We start from the raw sequence: 27791 nt of genomic DNA on the forward strand, positions 1-27791 counted from the left end.
AGACCGCCTGTGAGAAGATTTTTTTTCTCTCACGCATTCCGACAAACCCAGTAAACGCTCAGGCTTTCCTGAAGTGTGTTTCAGACCTGGAGTTATCAGGGGTAATCATGCCAGTTCTGTTTCAGGAACAGGGTCTGGGGTTTTATTCAAATCTATTCATTGTCCCAAAGAAAGAAAATTCATTCAGACCAGTTTTACATATCGATTCAAAATCTTTAGATCCAAGAGTACCAACTTTCAAAATGGTAACTATAAGGACTATTCTGCCTTTTGTTCAGCAAGGACATTATATGTCCACAATAGACTTACAGGATGCATATCTTCATATTCCGATACATCCAGATCACTATCAGTTCCTGAGATTCTCTTTTCTAGACAAGCATTACCAATTTGTTGCTCTTCCTTTTGGCCTAGCGACAAGCTCCAAGAATCTTTTCAAAGGTTCTAGGTGCCCTACTCTCTGTAATCAGAAAGCAGGGTATTGCAGTATTTCCTTATTTGGTACTCGCTCAGGCTTTATGTTCTGCAGAATCTCACACAAATCAACTAGTGTTGTTTCTTCAAAGACATGGTTGGAGGATCAATTTATCAAAAAGTTCTTTGATTCCTCAGACAAAGGTAAGCTTTTTAGGTTTCCAGATAGATTCAGTGTCCATGACTTTGTCTCTAACAGACAAGAGACGTTTGAAATTGGTTGCAGCCTGTCGGAACCTTCAGTCTTAGTCATTCCCTTCAGTAGCTATGTGCATGGAAGTTTTAGGTCTCATGACTACAGCATCGGACGCGATCCCCTTTGCTCGTTTTCATATGAGACCTCTCCAGCTTTGTATGCTGAACCAATGGTGCAGCGATTATACAAGGATATCACAATTAATATCCTTAAATCCCAATGTTTGACTTTCTCTGACTTGGTGGTTAGATCACCATCATATCATTTTAGGGGCCTCTTTCGTTCAGCCAACCTGGACTGTGATCAGAACAGATGCAAGTCTTTCAGGTTGGGGAGCTGTTTGGGGATCTCTGACAGCACAAGGGGTTTGGTAATCTCAAGAGGCAAGATTACCAATCAATATTTTGGAACTCCGTGCGATTCTCAGGGCTCTTAAGTTTTGGCCTCTGTTGAAGAGAGAACCGTTCATTTATTTTCAGACAGACAATATCACAACTGTGGCATATGTCAATCATCAGGGTGGGACTCACAGTCCTCAAGCTATGAAAGAAGTATCTTGGATACTTGTTTGGGCGGAATCCAGCTCCTGTCTAATTTCTGCGGTTCATATCCCAGGTATAGACAATTGGGAAGCGGATTACCTCAGTCGTCAGACTTTACATCCGGGAGAATGGTCTCTCCACCCAGATGTGTTTTCTCAAATTGTTCAGATGTGGGGACTTCCAGAAATAGATCTGATGGCATCTCATCTAAACAAAAAACTTCCTAGGTACCTGTCCAGGTCCAGGGATACTCAGGCAGAAGCAGTGGATGCATTGACTCTTCCTTGGTGTTATAAATCTGCTTATATTTTCCCGCCTCTAGTTCTTCTTCCAAGAGTGATCTCCAAAATCATCATGGAGCAATCGTTTGTGCTGCTGGTGGCTCCAGCATGGCCTCACAGGTTTTGGTATGCAGATCTTGTTTGGATGTCCAGTTGCCAACCTTGGCTACTTCCATTAAGGCCAGATCTTTTATCTCAAGGTCCGTTTTTCCATCAGGATCTCAAATCATTAAATTTGAAGGTATGGAAATTGAACGCTTAGTCATAGAGGTTTCTCTGACTCTGTGATTAATACTATGTTGCAGGCTCGTAAATCTGTTTCTAGAAAGATTTATTATCGAGTTTGGAAGACTTACATTTCATGGTGTTCTTCTCATAAATTCTCTTGGCATTCTTTTAGAATTCCTAGAATTTTACAGTTTCTTCAGGATGGTTTGGATAATTAATAGAGAAATTGTTGTCCCTTCCTTGTGTCCTAATCCTAAGAATTCTTTGGAGAGATCCTTACATTCTTTGGATGTGGTAAGACCTTTGAAATATTATGTTGAAGCTACTATTAAGATTTCAGGAAGATTTCTAGTTTATTTGTTATATTTTGTGGTTCTAGGAAAGGTCAGAAGGCTTCTGCTGTTTCCTTGGCTTCGTGGTTAAAGCTTTTGATTCATCAAGCTTATTTGGAGTCGGGTCAAGCCCCGCCTCAGAGAATTACAGCTCATTCTACTAGATCAGTCTCCACTTCGTGGGCTTTTAAGAATGAAGCTTCAGTTGATCAGATTTGCAAAGCAGCAACTTGGCCTTCTTTGCATACATTTACTAAATTCTACCGTTTTGATGTATTTGCTTCTTCGGAAGCAGTTTTTGGTAGAAAAGTTCTTCAGGCAGCTGTTTCAGTTTGATTCTTCTGCTTATGTTTTAAGTTTTTCTTTTCATTTATGAGAATAAACTTATATTTTGGGTTGTGCATTAATTTTTTTCAGCAAAAAATGGCTGTTTTTGTTTTATCCCTCTCTCTCTAGTGACTCTTGCGTGGAGTTCCACATCTTGGGTATTGTTAGCCCATACGTCACTAGCTCATGGACCTCTTGCCAATTACATGAAAGAAAACATAATTTATGCAAGAACTTACCTGATAAATTCATTTCTTTCATATTGGCAAGAGTCCATGGGGCCCACCCTTTTTTATGGTGGTTATGATTTTTTTGTATAAAGCACAATTATTTCCAAATTCCTTTGTAGATACATTTTACTCCTTTCTCTATCACCCCACTACTTGGCTATTCATTAAACTGAATTGTGGGTGTGGTGAGGGGGGTATTTATAGGCATTTTGAGGTTTGGGAAACTTTGCCCCTCCTGGTAGGATTGTATATCCCATACGTCACTAGCTCATGGACTCTTGCCAATATGAACGAAATTAATTTATCAGGTAAGTTCTTACATAAATTATGTTTTTTTTGAGGGACCTTGGAGTACTGACCAGACTTAGATAATCTCACAAGCCCAGAGAGGCCCCTAGTCAGAAATCTAAGTTGCCTCACACAAAGTTGTCAACATTTTTTTATTTTTTTTACAAGATACATAAAAGGTCACAAGGACAAAGAAACAGTGTTAACCAGAATATTGAGGGAAAGAGCCATAATATTGTTAGAGCCAGGAAGGTAATAAATATATATATATATATATATATATATATATATATATACACACACATATACATACATGATGTATGTATATGTAGATGTAGAATTTAGGAGCTATGATTTCATCACATGATCCATGCAGTGTGTATTGTGGCATAGTAAATTTATTGCCTTCACCTTACCTTAGAAGTTTATGACCATTCGTTGTAGCCACTTCAGCAAGGCTTGTAAGAATCTTAAGGTACTGGCTTTCATTCAGCTGTGACAAATGTTCAAGGACCTGCCTTAACTAAGCACAAAGAATAGAATTACATTAACATTTTGTTTATGTAATAATGATTATATATGTAATGTAATATATAAAGCAATCTAGAAGTGTATTTTAAACATTATAATGGTTAACTATTTTATGTGAATAACAGATGCAAATATTTTAAGTAAACATCTGAATCTAAAAAAACAACAAGTTTATATTTAAAATATCCACAAACTCAATACAAGATACAGATTTACCATATTTTCTTTGATATCGTCATTCTGTGTCATTTGAATTAATGCCTGGAAGAGTCTTGGATGATGCTGTATAAGAATGTCACAGGTTTCTCCATAACCACCCTACAAATTGTAAAATGTAATTACTCTTAATACTGATGTAGTAGTTCTTGTTGTGCAACATCTATTTATAAATTACTATTAACAAACATGACACCAGAACCATGATTTGTTTGTCAATAAACAAAAAATACACATAAACTTATATGGTCAACTTCATTGCCTGGCATGTCCACCTGCTAAATAAAAGTTACCCCAAGGTATCAATTCTTACATCGGCGATTACACAACAAATATATCTTTATATAGATTTTTTGACAGTGTGTAAAAAAATTATTAAAATATATTTTTTTTTATTTTTTGAGGAAAGTTTTTAAACAACATTCATGTCAATTGTACATAAGTTGAAATGTGCATACAGTTGGTAAAAGTCTACAGTTTGTACAATAGCGGTTATAGATAGCTACTTTCCCATCTTTAAATCTTTTTCTATTTTTTAAAGAACAAAAATAATACGAAACAATAACTATGTTCACTGTTGTTATATATGATATCGGTACCATTGAAGCCAGTCCAAGTGTCTTTTTAAGTCTGTGATGGGTGGATCCAGACAATGTTCCATAAGCCATTAATTATTAATATTTTTAATATCTTATATTGAATATTTTAAAAAGGTGCTTTAAGATAACAAATTCTTCATGTGCGTTAACCCGACACGTATTAGGCCTAAAACTCAAAACCTGAAGCGTGTTACATATATTTAACATTCCTCACATGGAATTTTTTTTTATTTTAATATACATATATATATATATATATATATATATATATATACATTGACAAGTATAGAGGGCACTCACAGGACTTTTAGCAAATCAAGTTAAATTTAGACGTACGTTTCGGCCTAGTATGTGTCTCGTCAGTGACCTCATATAGTCAGCAAGAAAAGTGCACTCCAATGGCAACTATTTTTTAAATTTGTCACTATTTATTGTACAATAAATAGTGACTAATTTAGAACGTTTGTTGCACCCTGGCAGTCTGGAGTGCGATCTGTCCTGACTTATATATATATATATATATATATATATATATATATATATATATATATATATATATATATATAAATATATACTCCTATATAGAAACATAGAAACATAGATATTGACGGCAGATAAGAGCCATAGGCCCAGCAAGTCTGCCCGATCTTACCTAACAGTATAAACTTATCTAGTTCGTAGGATAGCCCTATGCTTGTCCCATGCATTTTTAAAGTCCCCCACAGTGTTTGTTGCTACTACCTCTTGAGGAAGTTTATTCCATAAATCAATCACTCTTTCTGTAAAGAAGTGCTTCCTCAAATTACTTCTGAATCTACTACCCTTTAGCTTGAGCTCATGACCCCTTGTTCTTGAATTTTCCATTTTATGTAAAATACCCACAGCCTCAGTTTTACTAAACCCTTTAATGTACTTGAAAGTTGCTATCATATCACCTCTTTCCCTTCTCTCCTCTAAGCTATACATATTTAGGTCATTGAGCCTATCCTGGTAAGTTTTATTTTTTAGACCATGTACCATTTTGGTAGCCCTCCTTTGCACAGATTCAAGTTTGTTAATATCCTTCTGAAGATATGGCCTCCAGAACTGCACACAATACTCAAGATGAGGCCTAACTAATGATCTATAAAGTGGCATAAGAACCTTACTATTTCTGCTGCAAATACCTCTACCAATACATCCAAGCATTCTGCTAGCCTTACTCGCTGCATTACTACATTGTTTACTAAGTTTTAAATCATCTGAAATAATAATTCCCAAGTCCTGTTCCTCGTCTGTAACAGTCAGTAAAGTGCCATTGAGTCTGTAATTAACATTTGGATTTTTCTTCCCTAAATGCATTATTTTACACTTTGCTGTGTTAAACTTTAGACCCCAGTCATTTGTCCAATCCTCCAATTGTTGTATATCACTTCTCATTTTGTCTACCCCCCCTGGAACATCCACTCTGTTGCAAATTTTTGTATCATCTGCAAAGAGACATACTTTCCCCTGTAGCCCTTTGCTGATATCGCAGATAAATATGTTAAACAAAACAGGCCCCAGAACTGACCCCTGAGGAACACCACTAGTAACAGCCCCCTCTGCTGAATGAACTCCATTTACTAAGACACTTTGTTTTCTGTCCTTAAGCCAGCATTCCACCCAGTTCACAATTTTTGAATCTAGACCAAGGAGATATAGTTTGTGAATAAGTTTATTGTGTGGGACGGTGTCAAATGCTTTGCTGAAATCTAGATATGCTACATCAACTGCTCCTCCCTTGTCTAATACTTTTGTTACATAATCAAAGAAGTCAATTAGATTAGTCTGACATGATCTCCCTGAAGTAAAACCATGCTGATTTTGGTCCTCTAAATTGTTTGTCTTTATGTAAGTCATAATTCTTTCTTTTAAGAGGCTTTCCATTAATTTCCCTACTACTGAAGTTAAACTAACTGGCCTGTAGTTGCCAGATTCTTCTCTACTGCCCTTTTTATGAAGGGGTATTACATTTGCTATTCTCCAATCATCTGGGACAGCTCCTGTTAATAGTGACTGATTAAACAGATCAGTTAATGGGACAGTTAGCACTGATCGAAGTTCTTTTAAAACCCTTGGATGAATATTATCAGGACCCACTGCCTTTGTAACATTTATTTTTGATAATGCTAACAAAACCTCATCCTCTGTAAAAAGATTACTGTTAAGCTTGTTTCTATTTTGCGTAGCATCCCTTAATGTAGACATTGTATCTTCACAATCTTTAGTGAAAACAGAACAGAAGTAATCATTGAGACAGTCTGCAATCTGCTTATCTCCTTCTATTATTCTACCATCAACTGATTTCAATTTTACTATTCCTACCTTATTTTTTCTTCTTTCACTGATATATATAGGAGTATATATTTACAATAAAAATAACTTTTCTGTATGTGAACAACATTGGAATTTTAAATATGTACAGTAAATAGACAGTAAAACACAAATACATATATATATACATACACACACACACACATATCTATATATATATATATATATATATACATATCTATATATATATATATATATATATATATACACACACACCAGTGACGTCAGAGGCTGGTGAGGCAGTGGCTTGGATACGCCTTCATTCTTTAGATATCCTTTGTTGAAGAAATAGCAATGCACATGGGTGAGCCAATCACATGAGGTATCTATGTGCAGCCACCAATCAGCAACTACTGAGCATATTTAGATATGATTTTCAACAAAGGATATCAAAAGAATGAAGACAATTAGATATTAGATGTAAATTGGAAAGTTATTTAAATTGCATGTTCTTTCTAAATCATGAAAGAAAACATATGGGTTTCATGTCCCTTTAAATGGTGTCTTGGAAAACTGGTCAACTTAGTAAACATCTGATTTTAGTCTAAAGGATTGTAACAGAAACACTTGCCAGGTAACAAAATGCTTGCTCTGATTATGAGATCTAGAAATCCATGCCCATTAAAATATGTTTAAAACATACTTTTTACTTTAATGCTGCAAATTATGATTATAGATTCTTTCATTATTCAGTAAATATAAAAATGTCTTGATCCAGTGGCGGCTGGTGAAATTTAAAGATGGTGGGGCGCTTGACCCCACCCCTTTAAATAAAGCCACACCATCAGATGGCACTACCAATTCATTAATTAAATAAATAAAAGGTAGACAGAAACACATACACAGAGGGTTAGAGAGAGAAAGAGAGAGAAAGACACACACAGAGGGTTAGAGAGAGAGAAAGAGAGACACACAGAGGGTTAGAGAGAGACACACACACAGAGGGTTAGAGAGAGAAAGAGAGAGAGAGACACACACAGAGGGTTAGAGAGAGAGAAAGAGAGAGACACACAATCACACACAGAGGGTTAGAGAGAGAGAGAGACACACACAGAGGGTTAGAGAGAGAGAGAGAGAGAGAGAGACACACAGAGGGTTAGAGAGAGAGAGAGAGAGAGAGAGAGACACACAATCACACACAGAGGGTTAGAGAAAGAGAGAGAGACACAATCAAACACAGAGGGTTAGAGAGACACATAAGGCATGAGAGAGTCAGAGGCGGAGGAAGAGAGACAGAGAGACCATGGGGAGAACAACACATAAGGAGAGAGATGGATAGATATAGATAGATAGAGAGAGAGAGGCACACACACACAAGGGGGGAGGGAGAGAGACCACTGCATTTTTATGTAATAAAACAGCAGAGCTACAGAGAGTTCAGAAAGTGAAGGCAAGCTGTTAAGTTAGTGGGTGTAAAGGTTGAGGAAACAAAATACAAAAACGATCATTCAACTGCTGTTAAAGAGTAAAAAAACCAAAAAATACTAAACCACATTCATTAAATTATAATTTTCACTAACAGAATCCCTTTCAGTGAAATCTAAGCTTGCAGAACTTATTAAGATGTGGATTAAACACTGCTTATTTACTGAATCTCTTCCTGCTCTGCCACTGTCTGTATTAAGGAAGTGACAGTGGCACATTCCACTGCACTTAGAGGGGAAGAACAGAACTCTCTTTTTCACTTTAGCAATGCTAGCAGGTTCACAGCACAGCAACAAAATAAATGAAATTAGTTTTTTTCCATTTTTGTTTTGTTTTATATGATTTAGCATCCAGCCCCAACCCTAAGTTCCACTGACTAATGCCTCTCACTAGATTGGTTCAGCCCAAATAGGACTGCCTCAAATAAGCAATTATGGGACATGCAATGAGCTTAACCACTTTAATCCAGTAGGTGGCGCAGCATGTTGTGTAATGGTGGGCAGACCTGCTTGTGCCTCTCCATTGCACAACATGTATCTGTGAAAAAAAAAATGCTGGGGAAAAAATTTGCAATTTTTTTATTTTTATTTTTTAAAAGCCCATAAAAAAATATATATTTTTGCCCATATGAGAGGTGAAGCACTGCCTCACCTGCCTCTAGTGACTGCACATTACTGATACACACACACTTAGACATGTGTATACAGGTGGCCCTCGTTTTACAACGGTTCAATTTACACCGTTTCAGAATAACAACCTTTTTTTCCAGTCATGTGACTGCTATTGAAAAGCATTGAGAGGCAGTGCATTTATTAAAATAGCCAATAGGTGGAGCTGTCTGCTTGTGTTGCAGCAAAGCCAATCAAGTTGAAATTAATCAGTTTAACCAGACCTGAGCTATCGAGCAGATTTCAAAGGAACAAGATCTTCCTGTCTATAAATCAGTCCATATTGGAATGCATAGAAAGAACTGTTTGCAGAAAAATGCAAGTAAAGTCTGTGTTGTGATTATTTTATTAGGTTTATAATGCTGTTTAGCACTTAAAGTCTTCATTTCAAAGCTTTAAAAATAATGTATTAGATGTTACTTATGACAATTTTGAGAGGGGTCTAGAACCCAACTCCCTCACTTCCCATTGACTTACATTATAAACTGGGTTTCAATTTACAATGGTTTCGATTTACAACCATTCCTTCTGGAACCTAACCCCGGCGTAAACTGAGGGCTACCTGTATATATATGCATATATACATTATAGCCCTTAACAGTTAAATTCCTTGTCATATACCATATACCCTTTAACCCTTATAAAAAAAATCAAATATCACAATTTTTTATCAAATAGTGTTTATGTGAGTGTTAACTGTAATTTTAAATGTATTTATGTTGTATTTAGTGCAGTTTTTATTTAACACACTACACAATGTTTTCAGTCGCACTAACCTGACGAGCGTAAAATAAGCCTGAGCTCTCAAGATCATTTTTACTTTCAACTTGTAATACGAGTCACTCGTGTGCAACAGTTAGCAGTCCACTTGTAATCTGGCCCACTGTTCTGTGTTATTGCTGTATCTATTTCCCTGTATTTGTTATATGTAATATTGTGCCCCATATTCACCAAACCACTGTTATAATCTTCTGCTATACACAATAGGCAGGGGGTGTCACTTGATACACTGCTTCTCTATATCCTAATTACTGTTATGTAACATTGTTCTACTACCTACCGTAACACTGCCGCGTGTATTAGCTTGTACTTCCGTGCCTCTTATATGTAATATTGTGCCCCATAATCACTAATATACTGCTATAGCAGCTACACTGCTATGGGAAAACATTATATGTCAATGTATAACTTATATATACTATATATTATAGTATTATATGGTATCTGTACGCAACATGCTGCTTATAGGAATTATTCTAACCTGTATAATTGTCCCGTGTGACAGCTATATGTGTAAGCAATATGCTGCTCTTATACACAAAGGCTGCTTATATGAATAACTCTACTGCTATGTACAATATACAGGCGACACATTATGCTGCTATTTGATGTGTTTCACAGCTCATATAGACAAAACTCTGCATATGTCATTAGTCTACTACTGCACTGCTGATATTCACAATAAGCTGCTGTTATTTTGTGTTTTACTGCTGATATACACACACACACACACACACACACACACATATATATATATATATATATATATATATATATATATATATATACATACATATACACACACACATATATATATATATACACACACACACACACGTCATTACTATGTTACTATGTGCAATATACAGTTGATACACTGCTGCTATAGACAAAATGCTGCTGCGGTCCTTTCCTGCTCATATACACTAGAGTCATTGACACTCACTACAGTGCAGTACTTTCATTTTGTTATGTACTTTATTATTGTTTTGTGGGGCTTATGTTGGAATTTTATTTATTTATATAAAATTTGCCGTTCTGGACAATTCAAAGTTTACTAAATAAGAATAACCTTCTCCAGCAGACACTGTTTAATTTTGGCCTTAGAGGTAATTTTTTAAACTTAATATCTAACGTATACTCTGACGCCAGGGCCACTCTTTTGGTAAACGGCGATATCTCTGCTCCCTTTTCCCTATCTAGAGGAACAAGACAGGGGTGCCCTATGTCACCACTGCTTTTTGACTTGGTACTTGAACCCCTGGCTATGAAACTCAGGAGGAAAGTACTAGGCTGCAGACTGGACGAGGAGATATTTCAGTTATCTATCTTCGCGGATGATCTTCTAATATGTGTATCAGATCCAAACTCTCAAATTAATGAAGTGATCTCTCAGTTAGAGATATACAGAAAGATCTCAGGATATAAAATAAACTTTTCTAAGTCTAGTATTTTATGGCTTAAAAAACCAAAAACAAATATGGTTCACCCATTTGTAGAAACAGATACATTAAAGTATCTAGGTATATATTTATCCCCTTCTCCTCAAAATTGGTATAGGGATAACACAGTATATGTTTTAAATCACTGTATAGAGAAGCTTAAAAACTGGGTAGACCTGCCACTCTCCCTTTCAGGAAGAGTGGCAGCGTATAAGATGTTTATCCTCCCAAAAATACTCTACACCTTGCGTATGTTTCCCTTATTAATTAAACAACATGATCTAAATAAGTTCACGAAAGCCCTTCGATATTTTATCTGGCGAGGCAGGAGACCCAGAATTAAGATGGATAAACTATATCTACCCTTTATTAGTGGGGGCTTAGCATTGCCCAATTTGTTACTATATAACTATGCCACCCTACTGCAGTTCCCACTAGATTGGACTTTCCATTCTAATACCTATACAAATTGTTCATTAGATAGAAGACTATGTAAATCATTGGCATTAGAATTTGTTTTGTATGCATCTAACAAAGAAAGAGGGAGGGAAATATATCAACACCCTATGTTGAAAGACATTCTGGCTGCTTGGACTGCAGCTATGAAAATTATATCAATAAAAAAGAAAGCGTATTCCAGATGGGTACCATTAGTGGGGAACTCCCAATTTATTCCGGGCCTAAATTATTCCACATTTCAGCGTTGGGGAGACTGTGGAGTATCCAACTTAGGACATTTATGTAACTGGAAGACTAAGCAAATACTTAAATTTGAGGAAATTCAAAGGCTTTATCAAATTCCGGGTAAGGATAGATTTTATTTTATACAAGCAAAACATTATTTAAAGTCATTTCTTTACCAGGACTCTGATTCATTCTTTCAGCCTCATCCTCTTTTGGACCATCCAAAAATCAGGCAGAGGCCACTCTCAGTTATCTACGAAATACTTCTAAATGGCTTTAAGTCAAGGCAACTAGAAGATCTTTATAATAAATGGGAAAATAGTATACCTATCTGTAGAGAAGATAAAACCATACAAATTAGTTTTGGGACATTATATAAATTGGAGAATTCAATGGCAGGAAGGGAATCGCATTTCAGACTTATGCACCAAGATTATTTAACTCCGAATAGAGTTTGTAAATGGAATAAAGGGGTGGAGAATAAGTGTATTAAATGCTCAAAAACTAACCCAGATTTACTCCACTTGATATATGAGTGCCCTAAACAACTTCAATTATGGTCGAAAGTGAGTTTTTGGCTTTCTAGCATACTAAAACTAGATATTAAACTATCAGCAGTAAACATTTTCTTCCTTACACATTCTCCTTTATGGGAGGGAAATAACAGATTTGTACACAAAGTGATAATAAAAGCAAGATCATTGATCTTTTCCTGCTGGATCGATAGGTACTCTCCAAAGGTTAGTCAACTTAAGAAAGCAATGTTGAAAGAAGGCATTCTTGAAGCATATGACTATAAAAAGTTTTGCCCTTTTAAGGCAGATAAATTTTTTAATGTTTGGGGTCCATTTATTAAATCTATGGGAAATGACTATACGAATCACATTAATGGAATTATTAGTATCCCCCAACCATCTGGAGAGGGGGAGAGAGGGCATTGAGAGGAGCTGTGAGGAATTGAGAGGAATTCTATCAATATGGGGGGGGAGAGGGGGGGAAGAGAACCTCTCCCCTCCCTGCCCCCCTTTTTTTTTTTTTTTCTCCCCAAAGCGCCTCCCTAGACATAGTGATAAATAACCTATTCAAGAATTACCTCCTTGGTCAATGCTAGGACTAAGGAAAAACGTATCTTTTCTTTTTGGGAAATAAATGAATGTGCAGTTTAAATGCTTCTTTCTTGTAAAAGGTCTTCCCTTTCTTGTTCTTCCTTTTATATACGAGATGTAAAGCAATTGTGTACCTGAACTTTGTATTTTTGACATAAGAAAATAATAAAAATTATAAAAAAAAAAAAAAAGAATAACCTGCCAGTAAAAATGCTATCCCCCAGATTTTATGGGGGTTCCAACGCCCATGCTTTCATGGTTTAGATAGATAATGGGATTTTAAGCAACCTTTCAATTTATTTCTATTATCAGATTTGCCTAGTTCTCATGGTATTCTTTAGCACTCAATGGCAGCGGTGTTTTCAACAATCTATAACACTGTTCAAACAATTTTGCAAAGCACCTTAGGGATGGCCCCCCACAGCTGAGAGTCCAGAATGGGGTACAGTTTTTTAAAAGAAGTAGAGGGAGAAAAAGTTGAGCCAAGTTTCTCCCATTCGTTCTTAATAATATTAGCCATCTTAACGGGGACCGTGTAATCTAAGATGAATGTAGGGAACGCACCTCGCGGGACGGAGAACCCTCAAAGGTACAATATTATCAAAGCATGTGGAACATAGTTGAGTAGGCAGATCCACCGGAAGCTCCTCACAATAAACACAGGAATTAGATTTGGTTAAAGAGGGAGTACCCTCTAACATATCAGAGTCCTCCATAGCTTGCGCCTTTATTTCGGACTAGAAAGAAATTAAATGGCACCTTTATATCCCAATGGCCAGGGTACTCACCACCTCCTATGACCTGGACCACGGAGAAACCGCTTCGACTCCTGCAACCGCCAGTCAAGAAAGAGGAAGTTAAAGAGGCCACACCCGGTCACATGGAGTGCCATGCAGGACCGCCCCTGAACTAACGAAAAAATGCGCCAAAAAGGCCACGTCGCTCTCTAAGGAAACCTGACTGTTCACACATTGACAGAGCCTCATCTCACACATGTCGCAGCATTAATAAAGAAAAGTATGCATAAATCCCCCCCTGTTCAATAATCCCGTTTCCGAGGATATTAACCCTTGATTCTATACAGATAAAAGGAGACACACTGTGACCCTGTCTTCTTGCGTTATCAAATGTGTATAAATGAAATGATCTTACCAGAATCTATGCTGTGGAACAGGAACACGGCCTTTCAAATGTGATAGGATAGAAGCATCTCTCCTGACATGGAGTGCAGAAAGCAGGCAGCGAAACTTGTCAATGCTGATTGCTTATGGAGCTGTTAATCTAAGTCGGGATGGGTTCGCAGAAAGACTATCCCTACATCTCCGGACTCTAACTTTCATCAAAGCTCTCACTGAGAGGCTGACAGGACTACATAAAACTCCAGTCCCATTCCGAAGAGTACTACCCTCCATAAGAGACTACACTGAATACTCCGAATCTTCCGACACTTCTCTGCCAACCTCCTGTGACGAAAGCAAAGAACGACTGGGGGATGAGGGAAGTAGGGGAGGTATTTAAGCCTTTGGCTGGAGTGTCTTGCCTCATCCTTGCCAGGTTCTTAATTCCCACAAGTAATGAATGAAGCCGTGGACTCTACTCCCATTAAGATGGAAATAAGTTGCAAAAAAGCAACAAAAGGATGCCTTACCCCAACTACGATTAAAATAGCTACTATGTGTTTGTGATATTTACAAATTGGTTTCATTTTATTCATTTTTTTTTTAAATTTAGAGTCAATGCACATTCACGCTATTAAAAGCACTTAAACTCAGCAGAATCAATTGGAAACAATATATGTGTGGAGTTGTAACCATTCTATATAAAGTGAAAAAGGTACCAGTGACGGTATACAACATTAAACCAGTGTACAGAAAGAAAGATTTATTTTTTATTCACTAAGCTCCTTCTATAAAGATATTGAATGTCCACAGAACCTAAAAAAAACAGTGTACAGAAAGAAAGATTTATTTTTTATTCACTAAGCTCCTTCTATAAAGATATTGAATGTCCACAGAACCTAAAAAAAAAAGTTAAAATACATGCAACATTTCTGGCCTTTCTGCCCTTAATCATGAATAAATTGGTTGAAGCTGTTTGCTTCTATGTATAGCACAAAACAACATACATTTAGAAACACAGAATATTGTTTTATTAGTTTCTACTATGACTGTCATCTAGTGGCCAAAGTATGTATTAATTGTTAAAGGCAATTTTTCATCTCAAGCTTTCAACATTTTCTTATATAAATGCCTTTAAGTTGTTGAAAGCATGAGCAATATTATACTTTCACTACATATTATAAACAACTAATCATGTTTCACACCTAACATAACATGCTGCTCGAGAAAGCAAGTTAAAAAAAGCAAGATATTTAACTGTCATTAGGTTCCCCTGACACATGTTTAGCAATCACACTCCCTCTGAGGAAGAATGGTTAAAACTCCACACATCTATTGTTTCCAATTGACTCTGCTGAGTTAAAGTGTTTTTAATAGTGTGAATGTGCATAGTGTTAATAAATTTAAGAAATGATTGAATAAAATGAAAAACATGTAAATATCACAAATACATAGTAGCTACATATTTGAATCGTAGTTACGGTAAGGCATCCTTTTGCTGCTTCTTATCGCAACTCATTTCAGTGAAAAGCTTAAATATCCCTCCCACTTCCTGATACTTTCAGTATTACGTATAGCCAAGTATAGGAGTTTGAAGTAAGAAAGAAAGATAGTAGGGTAAAGAGGTGTAAACTAGAACTGCTGCCACTAAAAAAATTAGGCGGGTGTGTGGATTATCACCACCAAGAAAGAAAGGAATTTATCAGGTAAGAATAAATTATGGTTTTCTTTCTAAGGTGGTGATAGTCCACAAAAAGCTTTACTTGTGGAAACTAATACCCAAGCTGTGGATTCCACAAAGGAAACCGAATGGGAAAAAAGTGAAGGCAGGCAACTATTTACCAGGAAACAAAGCCATAGAAACTTCCTGCCTAAAGCTGCCTTACCCGAGGCCGAAGCCAAATACAGCGAGTGTGTAGACAATTACCACACTGCAGCCTTGCAAAACTGACCCACATATTACCTCATGGGCATACGCTGTCGGCATTTAACATTGCACAAGCAGTTCACCAGAACTGCTTGTGCAATGCCGCCCCCTGCAGATTTGTGGCCAAATTAGCCTCTAGCAGGGGTGTCAATCAGCCCGATCGTATAGGATCGGGTGGATTGCAGACTGCAGCCTTAAAGGCAGTGGACCAGTTAAGGAGCAGCGGTCTTTAGACCGCTGCTTCTAACTGCCATTTCCGGCGAGCCTAAAAGCTGACGCGGAAACAGGGGCATAAATCTCCATTCAGAGCTTGATAATTTGGCCCTATAGGCTTGTGACCTGGTCTAACTCTAACGCAGGCTTTAACAAATACTGAAAGTCTGGAAGACAAACCAGCTGCCTGCTGTGCATAAATGAGACCCATTAGGGTGCTGGTTAACAGACCCTTGTCTAAACCCTCCTAAAGAAGGTACAAGGTTTAGACATCTGAACAGACAGCCATGTATGACTTAGGCCAAAAATACATAACCTACTACACCACTTGGAAAATTTTCATAGCGACTGGCATGCAAAACCTGAATCTTGGTATCCGCTACATAGATGGAAACCTATTTTTCTTTTTAAGCAAACAAAGTGGAATTCTAGATCAAGGTGTTGAGGAAAAAACCACAAAAGAGGACAGGTCATCCTGACCAATGTGGAATCCCACATCCTGTATGGCCCTCAAACGAAGAATAAATAGGGGAACAGATAAATCAGCTGGATATGCTACCGAATTGCCAACAGTAGCTATCAATCCCACTTGAGAGACACTCAACTTTTACCCATATTTGGGAAGTTTGAGACTCAAACGGCATGTCATCAAGTCAATCTCCAGAAAAGCCCAGTGCCCCCAAACAGATCAAAACTCTTGAACAAAAACCCTACTCCCGAGAAGAGAGATTGAAGATTGAAAAGATCTAATTCCTATTTGGTAACCCCAGGAATGTGGATTTCTGAGACAGGATATAGATATAACTCTACTCCACTTAGGATGCAAGAAAAACACTTCCCTTGCTAAAGCACTACAATACCACACTGAAAGATGATGTAGGCTACTCCTAATGAAGACAAAGTAAAAACCAGAAGGATGGAACATACTTGAGACAAACTACGTCTGCAGAGCTCTGAAGATCGTACACATTTCCAAAAATGTTATAGGTAAACCTGACTCGTGCAGAGACCAAACTCCCTGAGGACAGCAAGATGTCCAGACCGTACTCCAACCCTAAAAGCTGGTATCCATGTGAACATTTTCCTAATCCTGTCAAAGGAAGACAATGTCCAAGGAAGTTAGTAAGGAAAATATCTGATTAAATGCCGTAGTTGGCACCATTCCACTGTTTTAGAAATCATAGATAAAATAGATGCCAAAAGATCAACAACAAAAAATCCCTACAAAAAAATGGCATCCAATGTTAACAGACCCACTGTCTCCAAAACCTAAGCCGTAAACACCTGGGGTAAGGACTTGTCTGACAAGCAGATAGATTGAGCTTGCACTGCTCGTTCCAAACTGTTGCATCCAGACCAAGGCTATGAGAGTAGCATTGATTGTGAAAAACCCTGCATAGGATTCTTAATGCACAGTCGTAATATGTAGAGAGAAAGGTTTAGCCAACATCATCTAAGTAGGAACTCCCATCTATAGCCTGAACTCCAACCACGTACAGTAGAATACTTCAAATGTTGGAAAGAATAGGGTAAACTGTAGCTAAGATTAGCAAAAAGATAGAATAATATCTGTCCAGGGATGCAAAAATAAAGTTGAAGGTACGTAAGGACAGGAATATACAGGTAAAACATCCTACAAGTCTAGATATCACAAACTGATCCAAGAGAATTAAAAAGAGGATAGTTTACATTTCAAAAGAAAAGAACCCTCAAGAACTTTTTTAAGGGACACCTTTAAAAAACATAATTTATGCTTACCTGATAAATTCCTTTCTTCTGTAGTGTGATCAGTCCACGGGTCATCATTACTTCTGGGATATTACTCCTCCCCAACAGGAAGTGCAAGAGGATTCACCCAGCAGAGCTGCATATAGCTCCTCCCCTCTACATCACTCCCAGTCATTCGACCAAGGACCAACGAGAAAGGAAAAGCCAAGGGTGAAGTGGTGACTGGAGTATAAATTAAAAAATATTTACCTGCCTTAAAAACAGGGCGGGCCGTGGACTGATCACACTACAGAAGAAAGGAATTTATCAGGTAAGCATAAATTATGTTTTCTTCTGTTAAGTGTGATCAGTCCACGGGTCATCATTACTTCTGGGATACCAATACCAAAGCAAAAGTACACGGATGACGGGAGGGATAGGCAGGCTCTTTATACAGAAGGAACCACTGCCTGAAGAACCTTTCTCCCAAAAATAGCCTCCGATGAAGCAAAAGTGTCAAATTTGTAAAATTTGGAAAAAGTATGAAGCGAAGACCAAGTTGCAGCCTTGCAAATCTGTTCAACAGAGGCCTCATTCTTGAAGGCCCAAGTGGAAGCCACAGCTCTAGTAGAATGAGCTGTAATTCTTTCAGGAGGCTGCTGTCCAGCAGTCTCATAAGCTAAACGAATTATGCTACGAAGCCAAAAAGAAAGAGAGGTAGCGGAAGCTTTTTGACCTCTCCTCTGCCCAGAGTAAATGACAGAGAAGACGTTTGTCGAAATTCCTTAGTTGCCTGTAAGTAAAATTTTAGAGCACGGACTACATCCAGGTTGTGCAGTAGACGTTCCTTCTTTGAAGAAGGATTTGGGCATAAAGAAGGAACAACAATCTCTTGATTGATATTCCTGTTAGTAACTACCTTAGGTAAGAACCCAGGTTTAGTACGCAGGACTACCTTATCCGAATGAAAAATCAAATAAGGAGAATCACAATGTAAGGCTGATAATTCAGAGACTCTTCGAGCCGAGGAAATAGCCATTAAAAATAGAACTTTCCAAGATAACAACTTTATATCAATGGAATGAAGGGGTTCAAACGGAACGCCCTGTAAAACATTAAGAACAAGGTTTAAACTCCATGGTGGAGCAACAGTTTTAAACACAGGCTTAATTCTGGCCAAAGCCTGACAAAAAGCCTGGACGTCAGGAACTTCTGACAGACGTTTGTGTAACAGAATGGACAGAGCTGAGATCTGTCCCTTTAATGAACTAGCAGATAAACCCTTTTCTAAACCTTCTTGTAGAAAAGACAATATCCTAGGAATCCTAACCTTACTCCAAGAGTAACCTTTGGATTCACACCAATATAGGTATTTACGCCATATCTTATGGTAAATCTTTCTGGTAACAGGTTTCCTAGCCTGTATTAAGGTATCAATAACTGACTCAGAAAATCCACGTCTTGATAAAATCAAGCGTTCAATTTCCAAGCAGTCAGCTTCAGAGAAGTTAGATTTTGATGTTTGAAGGGACCCTGTATCAGAAGGTCCTGTTTCAGAGGTAGAGACCAAGGTGGACAGGATGACATGTCCACCAGGTCTGCATACCAAGTCCTGCGTGGCCACGCAGGTGCTATTAGAATCACTGATGCTCTCTCTTGTTTGATTCTGGCAATCAATCGAGGAAGCAACGGGAAGGGTGGAAACACGTAAGCCATCCTGAAGTCCCAAGGTGCTGTCAGAGCATCTATCAGGACTGCTCCTGGATCCCTGGATCTGGACCCGTAACGAGCAAGCTTGGCGTTCTGTCGAGACGCCATGAGATCTATCTCTGGTTTGCCCCAACGTCGAAGTATTTGGGCAAAGACCTCCGGATGAAGTTCCCACTCCCCCGGATGAAAAGTCTGACGACTTAAGAAATCCGCCTCCCAGTTCTCCACTCCCGGGATGTGGATTGCTGACAGGTGGCACGAGTGAGACTCTGCCCAGCAAATTATCTTTGATACTTCCATCATAGCTAGGGAGCTTCTTGTCCCTCCCTGATGGTTGATGTAAGCTACAGTCGTGATGTTGTCCGACTGAAACCTGATGAACCCCCGAGTTGTCAACTGGGGCCAAGCCAGGAGGGCATTGAGAACTGCTCTCAATTCCAGAATGTTTATTGGCAGGAGACTCTCCTCCTGACTCCATTGTCCCTGAGCCTTCAGAGAATTCCAGACGGCACCCCAACCTAGAAGGCTGGCGTCTGTTGTTACAATTGTCCAGTCTGGTCTGCTGAATGGCATCCCCCTGGACAGATGTGGCCGAGAAAGCCACCATAGAAGAGAATTTCTGGTCTCTTGATCCAGATTCAGAGAAGGGGATAAGTCTGAGTAATCCCCATTCCACTGACTTAGCATGCACAGTTGCAGTGGTCTGAGGTGTAAGCGTGCAAAGGGTACTATGTCCATTGCCGCTACCATTAAGCCGATTACCTCCATGCATTGAGCCACTGACGGGTGTTGAATGGAATGAAGGGTGCGGCAAGCACTTTGAAGTCTTGTTAGCCTGTCCTCTGTCAGGTAAATCTTCATTTCTACAGAATCTATAAGAGTCCCCAGGAAGGGAACTCTTGTGAGTGGAACGAGTGAACTTTTCTTTTCGTTCACCTTCCATCCATGTGACCATAGAAATGCCAGCACTAACTCTGTATGAGACTTGGCAGTTTGAAAGCTTGAAGCTTGTATCAGAATGTCGTCTAGGTATGGAGCTACCGAGATTCCCCGCGGTCTTAGTACCGCCAGAAGAGCACCCAGAACCTTTGTGAAGATTCTTGGAGCTGTAGCCAATCCGAATGGAAGAGCCACAAACTGGTAATGCCTGTCTAGGAAGGCAAACCTTAGGTACCGATAATGATCTTTGTGAATCGGTATGTGAAGGTAAGCATCTTTTAAATCTACAGTGGTCATGTACTGACCCTCTTGGATCATAGGTAAAATTGTCCGAATAGTCTCCATCTTGAACGATGGAACTCTTAGGAATTTGTTTAGGATCTTTAAGTCCAGGATTGGTCTGAAAGTTCCCTCTTTTTTGGGAACCACAAACAGATTTGAGTAAAACCCCTGTCCCTGTTCCGATCGTGGAACTGGATGGATTACTCCCATTAACAAGAGCTCTTGTATGCAGCGTAGAAACGCCTCTTTCTTTGTCTGGATTGTTGACAATCTTGACAGATGAAATCTCTCTCTTGGAGGAGAGTATTTGAAGTCCAGAAGGTATCCCTGAGATATTATCTCTAGCGCCCAGGGATCCTGGACATCTCTTGCCCAAGCCTGGGCGAAGAGAGAAAGTCTGCCCCCCACTAGATCCGATCCCGGATCGGGGGCCCTCAATTCATGCTGTTTTAGGGGCAGCAGCAGGTTTCCTGGCCTGCTTGCCCTTGTTCCAGGACTGGTTAGGTTTCCAGCCTTGTCTGTAGCGAGCAACAGCTCCTTCCTGTTTTGGTGCAGAGGAAGTTGATGCTGCTCCTGCTTTGAAATTACGAAAGGAACGAAAATTAGACTTTCTAGCCTTAACTTTGGCTTTGTCCTGAGGCAGGGCATGGCCTTTACCTCCTGTAATGTCAGCGATAATCTCTTTCAACCCGGGCCCGAATAAGGTCTGCCCTTTGAAAGGTATATTAAGCAATTTAGACTTAGAAGTAACATCAGCTGACCAGGATTTTAGCCACAGCGCCCTGCGTGCCTGAATGGCGAATCCTGAATTCTTCGCCGTAAGTTTAGTAAGATGTACTACGGCCTCCGAAATGAATGAATTAGCTAGTTTAAGGACTCTAAGCCTGTCCGTAATGTCGTCCAGAGTAGCTGAACCAATGTTCTCTTCCAGAGACTCAATCCAGAATGCCGCTGCAGCCGTGATCGGCGCAATGCATGCAAGGGGTTGCAATATAAAACCTTGTTGAACAAACATTTTCTTAAGGTAACCCTCTAACTTTTTATCCATTGGATCTGAAAAAGCACAGCTATCCTCCACCGGGATAGTGGTACGCTTAGCTAAGGTAGAAACTGCTCCCTCCACCTTAGGGACCGTTTGCCATAAGTCCCTTGTGGTGGCGTCTATTGGAAACATTTTTCTAAATATCGGAGGGGGTGAGAACGGCACACCGGGTCTATCCCACTCCTTAGTAACAATTTCAGTAAGTCTCTTAGGTATAGGAAAAACCTCAGTACTCGTCGGTACCGCAAAATATTTATCCAACCTACACATTTTCTCTGGTATTGCAACTGTGTTACAATCATTCAGAGCCGCTAACACCTCCCCTAGTAATACACGGAGGTTTTCCAGTTTAAATTTAAAATTTGAAATATCTGAATCCAGTCTGTTTGGATCAGAACCGTCACCCACAGAATGAAGTTCTCCGTCCTCATGTTCTGCCACCTGTGACGCAGTGTCTGACATGGCCCTAATATTATCAGCGCACTCTGTTCTCACCCCAGAGTGATCACGCTTACCTCTTAGTTCTGGTAATTTAGCCAAAACCTCAGTCATAACAGTAGCCATATCCTGTAATGTGATTTGTAATGGCCGCCCAGATGTACTCGGCGCTACAATATCACGCACCTCCCTCTGAGCGGGAGATGTAGGTACTGACACGTGAGGCGAGTTAGTCGGCATAACTCTCCCCTCGTTGTTTGGTGAAATTTGTTCAATTTGTACAGATTGACTTTTATTTAAAGTAGCATCAATACAGTTAGTACATAAATTTCTATTGGGCTCCACTTTGGCATTGCAACAAATGACACAGGTATCTTCCTCTGAATCAGACATGTTTAACACACTAGCAAATAAACTTGCAACTTGGAAATACAATTCAATTAGAATAATATTAAAACGTACTGTGCCTTTAAGAAGCACAGAAGATCTATGACAGTTGAAAATTAATAAATTGAAACAGTTATAGCCTCAATCCTTGTAAACAACACAACTTTAGCAAAGGTTTAATCCCATTAGCAAAGATAACAAATTCTGAAAGCAGGAAACAAATTACAGAATAAACGTTTTTTATCTCAGTCAAACTATAATTCTCACAGCTCTGCTGAGAGAAATTACCTCCCTCAAAATAAGTTTTGAAGACCCCTGAGCTCTGTAGAGATGAACCGGATCATGCAGGGAATACAATGAGTTGCTGACTGAAATATTTGATGCATAGTAAAAGCGCCAAAAAACGGCCCCTCCCCCTCACACACAGCAGTGAGGGAGAACAGAAACTGTCAGAAAAACAGATTAAGCAACTGCCAAGTGGAAAAATAGTGCCCAAACATTTATTCACACAGTACCTCAGCAAATGAAAACGATTTTACATTCCAGCAAAAACGTTAAACATAATCTCTAGTTATTAAACAGCTTTATGTATTTCTTACAGTGTAATTCTAGTGAAGTACCATTCCCCAGAATACTGAAGTGTAAAGTATACATACATGACATTATATCGGTATGGCAGGATTTTCTCATCAATTCCATTGTCAGAAAATAAAAACTGCTACATACCTCTATGCAGATTCATCTGCCCGCTGTCCCCTGATCTGAAGTTTACCTCACTCCTCAGATGGCCGAGAACAGCAATATGATCTTAACTACTCCGGCTAAAATCATAACAAAAACTCTGGTAGATTCTTCTTCAAACTCTGCCAGAGAGGTAATAACACACTCTGGTGCTATTTTAAAATAACAAACTTTTGATTGAAGATATAAAACTAAGTATAATCACCATAGTCCTCTCACACATCCTATCTAGTCGTTGGGTGCAAGAGAATGACTGGGAGTGATGTAGAGGGGAGGAGCTATATGCAGCTCTGCTGGGTGAATCCTCTTGCACTTCCTGTTGGGGAGGAGTAATATCCCAGAAGTAATGATGACCCGTGGACTGATCACACTTAACAGAAGAAAGGATCCACATGTTCCCTGATTATTAAAGCTGTAAATAGAGAAAACATTGAATCCTTTACTGCATTCTGATACCGGGATAGTGATAATGACCTTCCCAAGGCAAAATCTATCCCCTCTCAGAAACAACTTTGGGTCTGGGCTGTACCTTTATACACACCGTCATTAAAAAGTGACTACTTGTTTCCTCAGACCTTTTCCCGACCAGAAAAAGTTACAGAGAAAGTTTAGAGAAATGTGGATTAGAGAATAAACACATGACATATTCCTTGATTTGTGAAAATAGTAAAACTGTACACCAACTCACCCCCTAGACTACATTTTTGATCTAGGGCAACAGAAGGGCTCCTGGTCCCCATGTGCTCATGGGACAAAGTAATCCAAGCTGGAACAAACCCCTGTCTTAACCATACAAAAATAACAGAGACATGAGACATGTAGGTACTTATCCAGCAAATGTCCCCTCCACTGCTTTTGCTCAGATGCTATTCCTGAAGATACAACAGAGAGCCCATCCTGTATAGTAGAGGATATATTGAGGGAGTACATCTTCATGGCCAAAACAGGAGGAAGCTAAAGGAACTATACCAGTGATGCCAGTGGCAGGCCTGTGACTACTGATTCAACTAGGAGAGTTACATTGCACAGCCAAGTACTCTCCTATGTCCCTCTCTTTCAGCAACTATCCTATTGAGTGAAAAAATGGGATTTACAGTGGGGCAAAAAACAGAATTTATGCTTACCTGATAAATTTCTTTCTCTTGTGATGTATCGAGTCCACGGATTCATCCATACTTATGGGATATTCTCCTCCCCTACAGGAAGTGGCAGAGAGAGAACACACAGCAGAGCTGTCCATATAGCTCCTCCTTTAGCTCCACCCCCCAGTCATTCGACCGAAGGCTAGGAAGAAAAAGGAGAAACCACAGGGTGCAGTGGTGACTGAAGTTTTTTAAATAAAAATATACTACCTGTCTTAAATAGACAGGGCGGGCCGTGGACTCAATACATCACAAGAGAAAGAAATTTATCAGGTAAGCATAAATTCTGTTTTCTCTTGTAAGATGTATAGAGTCCACGGATTCATCCATACTTATGGGATACCAATACCAAAGCTTTAGGACACGGATGAAGGGAGGGACAAGACAGGTACCTTAAACGGAAGGCACCACTGCTTGTAGAACCTTTCTCCCAAAAATAGTCTCCGAAGAAGCAAAAGTATCAAATTTGGAAAATTTGGAAAAAGTATGAAGCGAAGACCAAGTCGCCGCCTTACAAATCTGTTCAACAGAAGCCTCATTTTTAAAAGCCCATGTGGAAGCCACTGCTCTAGTAGAATGAGCAGTAATTCTTTCAGGAGGCTGCTGGCCAGCAGTCTCATAAGCCAAACGGATGAAGCTTTTCAGCCAAAAGTAAAGAGAGGTAGCCGTAGCCTTTTGACCTCTCCGTTTACCATAATAAACAACAAACAATGAAGATGTTTGACGGAAATCTTTAGTTGCTTGTAAGTAGAACTTTAAAGCACGAACCACATCAAGATTGTGCAACAGACGTTCCTTCTTTGATGAAGGATTAGGACACAGAGAAGGAACAACAATCTCCTAATTGATATTCCTATTAGAAACAACCTTAGGTAGAAACCCAGGTTTGGTACGCAAAACCACCTTATCTGCATGGAAAACTAGCTAAGGTGAGTCACACTGTAAAGCAGATAACTCAGAAACTCTTCAAGCCGAAGAGATAGCTACTAAAAACAAAACTTTCCAAGATAGAAGCTTAATATCTATGGAATTCATAGGTTCAAACGGAACCCCTTGAAGACCATTAAGAACCAAATTTAAGGCTCCATGGTGGAGCAACAGGTTTAAATACAGGCTTGATCCTGACCAAGGCCTGACTAAACGCTTGAACGTCTGGGACATCTGCCAGACGCTTGTGTAAAAGAATAGACAAAGCAGATATTTGTCCTTTTTAAGGAACTAACTGATAATCCCTTCTCCAATCCTTCTTGGAGAAAGGAAAAAATTCTAGGAATCCTAATCTTACTCCATGACTAACCCTTAGATTCACACCAACAAAGATATCTGCGCCAAATCTTATGATAGATTTTCCTGGTGACAGGCTTTCTAGCCTGAATCAGGGTATCAATGACCGACTCAGAGAAACCACACTTTGATAGAATCAGGCGTTCAATCTCCAAGCAGTCAGACGCAGAGAAGTTAGATTTGGATGCTTGAATGGACCTTGGATTAGAAGGTCCTGCCTCATTGGCAGAGTCCACGGTGGAACAGATGACATGTCCACCAGGTCTGCATACCAAGTCCTGCGTGGCCACGCAGGCGCTATCAGAATCACTGAAGCTCTCTCCTGCTTGATTCTGGCAACCATACATGGGAGGAGAGGAAACGGTGGAAATACATAAGCCAGATTGAAGGACCAGGGCACTGCTAGAGCATCTATCAGTACCGCCTGGGGATCCCGGGACCTGGACCCGTAACAAGAAAGTTTGGCGTTCTGTCGGGACGCCATCAGATCCAATTCTGGTGTGCCCCATAGCTGAGTCAGCTGGGCAAATACCTCCGGATGGAGCTCCCACACCGCCGGATGAAAAGTCTGACGACTTAGGAAATCCGCCTCCCAGTTCTCTACCCCTGGGATATGAATTGCTGAGAAATGGCAAGAGTGATCCTCCGCCCATCGGATTATTTTGGTTACCTCCATCATCGCTAGAGAACTCCGTGTTCCTCCTTGATGATTGATATAGGCTACAGTCGTGATGTTGTCCGACTGAAATCTGATGAATTTGGCCGCAGCTAGCTGAGGCCATGCCTGAAACGCATTGAATATCGCTCTCAGTTCTAGAATGTTTATCGGGAGGAGAGATTCCTCCCGAGACCATAAGCCCTGTGCTTTCAGGGATTTCCAGACTGCACCCCAGCCTAGCAGGCTGGCATTAGTGATGTCGCAAACCTAAAAATTTAGGTTCGCGAATGGCGGACTCGAACTTCCGCAAATGTTCGCGAACCGGCGAACTGCCATTGACTTCAATAGGCAGGCGAACTTTAAAACCCACAAGGACTCTTTCTGGCCACAATAGTGATGGAAAAGTTGTTTCAAGGGGACTAACACCTGGACTGTGGCATGCCGGAGGGGATCCATGGCAAAACTCCCACGGAAAATTACATAGTTGATGCAGAGTCTGGATTTAACCCGTAAAGGGCCTAAATCACCTAACATTCCTAAATTGTTTGGAATAACGTGCTTTAAAACATCAGGTATGATGTTGTATCGATCAGGTAGTATAAGGATTACGCCCTCTTCACAGTGACAGACCAAACTCCCCGTGTAACGCACTGCAAACAGTCCATTTGCACAACCACGAGATAGATAGATTTGATAGATAGATACATTGAAGGCAACTTCAATTAAATTACACTAGCAGACTGATGTTTCACAGTCAAAAAATATTATTAAAAAATATTTACACTACTGTTATAACAAATATGATTGGTGGCACTAGTTGCCAAGTGGGCCTGGCACACACGCTGGGAGGAAGGCAACTGCAATTAGATTACACTAGATGACTGATGTTTCTCAGTCAAAAAAGTTTTTATTTTAAATATTTACAATACTGTTATAACAAATATGATTGGTGGCACTAGTTGGCAAGTGGGCCTGGCACACACGCTGGCAGGCAGGCAACTGCAATTCAATTGCACTAGCAGACTGATGATTCACAGTAAAAAAAGTTTTATTTAAAATATTTACACTACTGTTATAACAAATATGATTCGTGGCACTAGCTGGCAGACAGGCAACTGCAATTAAATAACAATAGCAGACTGATGTAAAAGTTTTTTTAAAAAAAAGTTACACTAATGTTACAACAGATAGGAGTGATGGCACTCAGGATAGAAGTAGGCACAGTATGTGTTGGCAGCCTGACACACAGGCTGGCACTAGTGGCAGGCTGGCCTGGCAACTAAAATTAAATAACACTAGAAGACTGAAGTAAAAGGGTTTTTTTACAATATTTAAACTAATGTTACATCAGATAGGAGTGGTGGACTGGCACTGAGGATGGACGTAGGCACAGTATATGCTGGCAGCCTGACACAGAGGTTGGCACTAATGGCAGCCAGGCTGGCCTGGCAACTAAAATTAAATAACACTAGAAGAGGACTGATGTAAAAAAAAAAATT

At 39.4% G+C, this 27791-nt stretch overlaps 1 protein-coding gene across 2 annotated transcripts in view; it reads right to left on the reverse strand.

The window, feature by feature from the left end:
• HACE1 (HECT domain and ankyrin repeat containing E3 ubiquitin protein ligase 1) overlaps positions 1-27791 on the reverse strand; it is a 338264-nt gene that overhangs the window by 200977 nt on the left and 109496 nt on the right. For both annotated transcript variants that reach the window (XM_053710580.1, XM_053710579.1), the window contains exons 9-10: positions 3646-3747; positions 3315-3421 (exon numbers count right to left, since the gene is read on the reverse strand). In XM_053710580.1, the coding sequence (XP_053566555.1) occupies positions 3315-3421; positions 3646-3747 (209 nt within the window). The remainder of the gene's footprint in view (positions 1-3314; positions 3422-3645; positions 3748-27791) is intronic.

The sequence above is a fragment of the Bombina bombina genome, chromosome 4 (assembly GCF_027579735.1).
Source record: "Bombina bombina isolate aBomBom1 chromosome 4, aBomBom1.pri, whole genome shotgun sequence".
Classification (NCBI taxonomy): Eukaryota; Metazoa; Chordata; class Amphibia; order Anura; family Bombinatoridae; genus Bombina; species Bombina bombina.